This window comes from Vigna unguiculata, chromosome 10 (genome assembly GCF_037176805.1).
Source record: "Vigna unguiculata cultivar grain cowpea cultivar isolate G323 ecotype 2 chromosome 10, ASM3717680v1, whole genome shotgun sequence".
Classification (NCBI taxonomy): Eukaryota; Viridiplantae; Streptophyta; class Magnoliopsida; order Fabales; family Fabaceae; genus Vigna; species Vigna unguiculata.
Window position 1 is genome coordinate 44,158,782 of NC_140801.1, and position 7,037 is coordinate 44,165,818.

Sequence of the window (7,037 nt, forward strand, 5' to 3'; positions counted from 1 at the left end):
AAAACGATGATAGTTTGGTTCTATTTTCATTGGCTCTTGCTCCTCCAATCCTAACCACAAGGTAACAGTAGTAGAGAATGTCAATGAGGATTGAATAAAGGGTTAGCCTTTGGGTTTTGTTGGGAGGAAAGGCTATTAAAGCTGATAAGATTCTGGTGCCATATTCAAATATGGGGCTGGTCCAACAACCATAGAGGGATTGGATCAATGCATAAATCAAAGTAATTACACCAACTGCCAGACTCGTTTAGTGCCAATGCATATGAACATAATTCCCATTGCACATGTTAATAGGGGACTCGGCCAAAATGCTAACCTGACTACTCTTGTGGAGTGGCATGTCGTGATGTGTTGTCGTGTGAAACCAACAATTCCAGCACATGTTGTTGAAGTTAGAAAGTGGGGGTAACATTTCTGAGGGTGCAAATGGTGGGTGTGAGCGTCAGAGATAAGACCAAGAACAAATACAAGTAGAGCAGAATTGGAAAACCTTTCTTGTTGCTTGACCCGCCATTGTTGTTTTATTGGGAAAGTTTGAATCTTGTGCATGCAACAAATGATGAAGTTGACTTTAGTTTTTTCAACCACGTGACATGGAACAAATGTAATGCATGTAAATTTTGTTGATTAACAAGCAATGGTACAAAATCAGACTTTTATAAGACATGGATGCGTCGGCAGTAGATAAACATGATTGAGAAGAAACACTAGAAGAAGAAGAAGAAAGAGGCAAAAGGAAGTTAAAGATACCGTAAAGAACAAAAGATTAAAGGAACAAAGAGAGACACAAAATCGTGATGGGACTGTGAACGAAAGCCTCTGATGTGGAGGTTGTGCTTGGATATGGATGGTGTTTTAGATTGATTGCATTTTGACATGTTATCTTTCATTTTATTTTTTATTATGTTTGATTTGGATAGTGTTTGAAATTAATTTTGAATTGTGTAATGATTGAAAAAATACTGTGTTCAATGTTATTTAAGTATTAAAATGATTGCAATTTTTAATGCATTATTTAGGTTTTTGAACAAATCCATATTAATCATCCACATGTTTAAAATGGTGAATAATTTTACCTAGTAAAATTTAGTCATGGGAGATTACCCACAAACTGTTTGCAATGGGAAATTACCCATGGATAATGATCTATTAACATTACCTACAAAAGTTAAAGTGTGAGAAATTACCTACGGAAGGTGATCATATGTATTATCCACATAATTTGAGTAGTGGATAATTTACCCACGGACTACGCTCTGTATGTATTATCAATACATTTTCTACGGACCAAAAATTCATCAAAATTTACCTATACAACTATTACATACAAAATTAGAGTCATCGGTAATCCGTGGATAATTTCTGATTACCTACAAACTTTTGTCATTACCCACGAACTTTTACCATTTGTAATTTCTATTTTTTTGGCGATGTTTGGACACTAGACCTTTCTTCAATTTTTTCTTAGAAAAATCAAATATTATACAAATTAAAGAAATAGTTTGGACAAGTGACATCTCTTTATTTTTTTCTTAAAAAAATGAAATATATATATATATATATATATATATATATATATATATATATATATATATATCAAACTTAGATAACATTTTATTTCTTTATAAACAATTTTAAAAAATTAACAATACTTTTCTAACAAAACTTAAAAATATAAAAATAATAGTTAAGATAATATGTATAAAATTGATAACAAAAATGGTAACAAATGTGACAACGATATTGTGATAACAATATTATAAATATTATAATGAAAATAAAGTGATATAAGGTTAGAAAAAAATGTTCATTTTTAAATGTTTTTTTTTCTTTGTGAAAATATTATTTAAGATAAAAGATGTCTTGTAAGAATATTCGTTAAGAAAGAAGATGTATTTTAAAAATATTTTTTAAGATAAAGTCTCATAGGAATATGTTATCACCTTATTTTACAATTTATATCCTAAAGGACCAAATTGAATCGCAAAAGAAAAAAATGACAAAATTGTAATCTATACCAGAACAAGGATTAAAATAGATAAATTTGTATTTATCCAAACATCAATGTTATTTAATGATTTGTGAGCATACGTATACCATTAATCAATTAAGGAGAGTGGTGGTACCATATTTTAGTACCACTCTACAAAGTTCTTAAAACTGTTCAAGCCATAAAATCGAAGTTACAATAGTCTTTGCAAAAGATTAAATACCAAAAACCTTCACAAACACTAGAACACACATAATCCAGAATCATGAAACAAATCAATAGAATAAGGTGATGTTCACTAGTAGACTTCAAAGTTCTAATTAATAAATTAGTATGGTGGTAACCATCAATGAAAAAAATTACGAGAGCGTAGGTTATAATTTTTCATAGCTGTGATTGAATTCTCTGTAACTTCTTCTGGAGGTATGTAATCAGGATCATGAAGGCAATTAACATCATCGGATAAATCACCATCTATCCATTCAGACCAATCCTCGTAATCAGTATCCATGTCACATGACAATTCTTTTTGTGTTTGCATGGTGTTAACATTGTTTATCAGAGTTAACAACATTTGATGGTTCAAAGTTTCATAGTCCCTGCATGATTAACAAACAAATTCTGAGATACAAAACTTATATTCAAAATAGCATTTTTTTTTACACTTTATCAACTTACTTGTATGTGCAAATGGCATGTAGCAGTTGAACCGAAGCAGCTACCATGAATAACAATCTTGCCACATTTATTATCCAAGTTTGGAGCTCAATGTTGTCACTTGTTAAACGAATAATGAGTACTTCCACAAAGAAAGTTGCAAAAAGCTCTGTAAAGAACCAATAATATTTAGTCCAAAATTATATATAATCTGAGGTTTATAAACTAATAGCACTATTCAGTACATACCAATATATAGGAATGGTCTCATATTGTATGTTTGTTTCGTACTAGTCAACATGAAGATGACAAAGATTGATATGGAATAAACAAAGAAAGCTTTGATCATTCTTGATTCAAGTAACAAGGCATTTTGCAGAGCAAAAATCCTGTCTAAAACAACAAACATGGAAGCCTGCTTTGATTCAAAAGATTCCTGAAAATTAGAAAAAGAAGTTTTGGTTAAAATTTCATGAAGCAAAAAAACCAGTAGTCTACAAGAAATTGCAAACCTGAGATGACAAAATTGACTTTGAATTTTCCATCAAACGATCATGAAATCCTTGAATCTGTTCCTGACGTTGAACAAGCTCTTCATGTTGTCTATGTCCATATTCAGCAAAATATTGTAGGGTTTTCCTGCAACACACCAAGAAGTTCAGCTTTTTCCAAATTTGATCTCTTTATTCAAATTTGAGTTAACTTGTCTACCTGCTCTCTTCTAGTGCTTTGGATTGAAACTGAATCAATGAATTTAGGGACTCAAGTGCTGTGGATTGTCCATCTAAAAGTTGGTGTTGCTTATCTAAGGAAAGCCCAGCCATATTTCCAATATCTTCAGCTTTGCTTTGCAGAGTGTTCATCCTTGATGACATGGCATCTCCAACTTTAATTACCTCATTCTCTATCTCAATGGCTTCATCCCTCAACTTTCCAATTTCTTTTCCCAGATAATTATAAGATTCTTTGAGCATTGTTACCCCATCTTCCAAACTTCTCTTCATACCCTCTTGACCTTCTTGTAACTGTGATTGTGATAGTGCAATTTTTGTAGTTTGCTCATAAACATTCTGTGAATGAATTAACACAGAATCTATGTGACCTTCCAGATGTCTAGCAGTTTGAGCTACCTGTTGGGTGTGGCTACCAATTGAATCAAGAGAATCATGAATTCTCTTAGATCCTTGTAACAGATGTTCTGATTTCTCTTCAATGTTATCTAACTTGTCCTCAACATACTGGGCTGAACTTTTTAATTCAGTCACAAGTCTCTCAGTTTCATGTTTGAATGCATACGCCCTATAAAAATGTACAAAACATTATTCAAGTTGAGACAAGACAAACACAGAAAATAAATAAATAAATAACAAAATATAGATTGGTTAAAGGAACTGCACTTAACTGCAACTGATAACAAATGATGTTAGTTTCAAGGTAGAATTCAAGGTAAACCTTATGGGCAAGGTCATCTAAGGTTCTCAAGCATGAAGAAATAGAAGCTTTGGGGTCACAGTGAGGAAAAGGAGATCTTCCAGAATCCCTCTGAAAGCAATCACTTAGGTGCCAAGCTAATCTAGACCTCTTCTCATCAACAGCCAAGATCTCAGAACACCCAGCAAAAAGATGTTCATACGCATTTTTCCAACAAGAGTTTGAGGTAATCATTTTCTTCTGAGCATTATCTATTAATTTCACTCCCTTTTGGTCGTTGAAGGCCTCAATGGAGAACTCTGCACTAGAACCTCTAAAATTGCCTCCATTGGAATAGGCCCTGTCACTGGAAGGAGTCTCTTTTGATGATGAAAACCATCCCCATGACTCACTTCTTAGCAAGAATGACAGCAAAATAATAGCTAGAAGAGGACTCTCGCCACCACCCATAGAAGAATTTAATCATACAGTTTATGTCCAAGTTTCACAACCCTGCATCAAACAACGTAACTAATCAAATTTGTTACCAAAAACAATTACCCCGTGCTGCATAACAGAAATAAGAAGCAAAATTCAGAATATTGAAATAAATTGATAAACTAAGACACGCCTTATACTCCAAAATTAAGATATAAATTTCACCAACAAACCAAATGGTTGTTTTCTGATCAGAGAACTACAACATTCTTTTTAAAGGAAACAAAGGCTGCAACAGTACACTAGAACTAATATTAATATTATGTACTTCAATTTTGTTTCAATTGCAGTATATGCACTTCACAACTAAATTGAGAGAGAGAGAGTAAAAATTTATATATCCTTTATTTTCAACAAGTTGAGTGTGGCAATAATTTAAGGTTAATTTGGGATATGAATGAAAGGGATATATAAGGAAAGAGAAACTTGGGATCCAAGAAATATAAAGTCGGCAGGCACAAAGCAAAGTGAACTAAACTTTCCTTTTATTCAAACAACAAATCACAAAAAACAAAGAACATGTCAACATTTCGGATTTCAGATAATTCATTGTTCTACAACTTAACATAATCAAAGGAACCGTTTGTATCAATCACTTATCATTCTCTACGAAAATATACTTGAGAAAAAAAAAATGTGAAAACATCCACCATCAAACTTTTAACATAATTGTCTTCAATTAAAATAAAATAACTACAAATGAATTGCGTAAAATAACATCAACAATTTTCTAAACATGGGTAAAGCAAAACAGGAAAATGTTAAAGAAAAATCTGTGGTATCCTTTTATGCTACGACTAAAGTGGAATTAAAATCTGAATTTTGATGGCTACTTAACAAGTAAATAAATAAATTAATAAAATTGTTAAACTGGTGCGCACCGTTTTGTAGGGGAAATTGTCAGAATGAAATCCAAGAAGAACGAAAGGGTAGTTGACTAAAGTTTGAGATGAAACAAGAAACAAGGGACAAACCTAAAGCATGGAAACGGTGCGTTTGGTGTTTGCAAGATTGTGAAAATGAAGTTATAAACAAAGCTTATATAGAAGAACAGAAACCAATGGACACAAGTCTTTCCAAAGAATATAACGCTACGTTTAGTCAAAAAGGCGGTAACAGTTACAATACTTCTTAAGAACGAAGTTGTATCTCATCACAGAATTCAAAATTTCGAAACACTACTTTCACCAGAAAAATTTTAATACAATTTAAAGAGACATGACTTTTCTGAGTTTTGAAAAAAAAAAGTTTGAGTTTCCTCTCTCTCTACATATATATATATATATATATATATATATATATCCATTTTGGAGTCAAAATCTCAAAATGGTACTCAAATATTTAAAAGTCTCTAAATGATCCTTTTTTTTGTTGAAATGTTTCACGTTTGCCCTTCCCGTTAAGTCAAGGTTGACGCCGTTAGAGAGAGTGCCACGTGTCAGTTCCTCGATTTTTTGAATTTTTTTATTAACTTTTTTTTATTTTTAATTTTTATTTTAAATTTTTTTTAAAAAATCAAAAAATTGCCACGTGTCAAGCTGTCATCGTGCCACGTGATAGTGACAATGACACGTGTCAGTATTACGCCACGTGTCATTTTGTTAGTCTCAATTTGGTTCCTTTATTTTAATTTGTCTCAATTTAGTTCCAATTTTTGTAAAAATGAGCAATTTTGTCCCTCTTCAAATTGAAAAAAAATTTAATTTTATATAAATGTTATACAAATATTTTTATTAAATTTGATATTTGTATTCAAATTGATATTTTTATTATATATTTTTATTATATATTTTTAACATAGCTAAATTTAATTAAAATTATGTTTCACATTCAACTTTACTTAAAATTGTTTTAAAATTTTAAATTTATATGTGTTTTATTGTAACATGAACTAGGTAATTTATGAATTTTTTTCTATTAACAACTTTTAAACCATTTTAAATAAAGTTCAATGTAAAATATTAATTAAATGAACTTAATTTGATTAAAAATATTTACTTGAAATATCAATTTTGATGAAAATATTTGTGTACATTTATACAGAAATTAAATTTGATTTTAATTTGGAGAGGGACAAAATTGCTAATTTTTAAAAAAATTGAGACTAAATTGAGACAAATTAAAATAAAGGGACGAAATTGAGACTAAAAAAATGACATGTGGCGTAATACTGACACGTGTCACTGTCACTGCCACATGGCACGATGACAGCTTGACACGTGACAATTTTTTTAATTTTTTTAAAAAATTCAAAATAAAAAAAATTCAAAAAAAAATTCAAAATATCGAGGAACTAACACGTGGCACTCCCTCTAAGGACGTCAACGTTGACTTAACGACAAAGACAAACCTGAGACGTTTCAACAAAAAAGAGGACCATTTTGAGACTTTTAAAATTTGGATACCATTTTGAGATTTTGACTCCAAAATGAAGACCAAAAGCATAATTAAACCTCTATATATATATATATATATATTATGA

General features: G+C 30.9%; 1 protein-coding gene across 2 annotated transcripts; it reads right to left on the reverse strand.

The window, feature by feature from the left end:
* Nucleotides 1-2,243: 2,243 nt before the first annotated feature.
* On the reverse strand, nt 2,244-5,592 carry LOC114166614 (protein GAMETE EXPRESSED 1-like). 2 transcript variants are annotated; one of them, XM_028051365.2, is made up of 7 exons: nt 5,437-5,592; nt 4,050-4,570; nt 3,359-3,946; nt 3,160-3,286; nt 2,897-3,083; nt 2,669-2,816; nt 2,244-2,589 (listed from the first exon to the last, which is right to left on the reverse strand). In XM_028051365.2, the coding sequence occupies exons 2-7, from the start codon at nt 4,526-4,528 to the stop codon at nt 2,337-2,339; spliced, it is 1,782 nt and encodes a 593-aa protein (XP_027907166.1). In that variant the 5' UTR covers nt 4,529-4,570; nt 5,437-5,592; the 3' UTR covers nt 2,244-2,336. The 2 variants fall into 2 exon arrangements, with proteins under 2 accessions (XP_027907166.1, XP_085524093.1); XM_085667967.1 differs by lacking the exon at nt 5,437-5,592 and having other exon boundaries at nt 4,050-4,941.
* Between the last annotated feature and the right edge of the window lie 1,445 nt (nt 5,593-7,037).

What these genes read in the sequence shown, in the direction of transcription:
- LOC114166614 (XM_028051365.2), bottom strand. Translation starts at nt 4,528, where the DNA reads ATGGGTGGTGGCGAGAGTCCTCTTCTAGCTATTATTTTGCTGTCATTC. An exon ending in GAGACCATTCCTATATATTG is followed by an intron (nt 2,817 to 2,896) that starts GTATGTACTGAA and finishes GGTTCTTTACAG; the next exon opens with AGCTTTTTGCAACTTTCTTT. An exon ending in CATGCCATTTGCACATACAA is followed by an intron (nt 2,590 to 2,668) that starts GTAAGTTGATAA and finishes TTAATCATGCAG; the next exon opens with GGACTATGAAACTTTGAACC.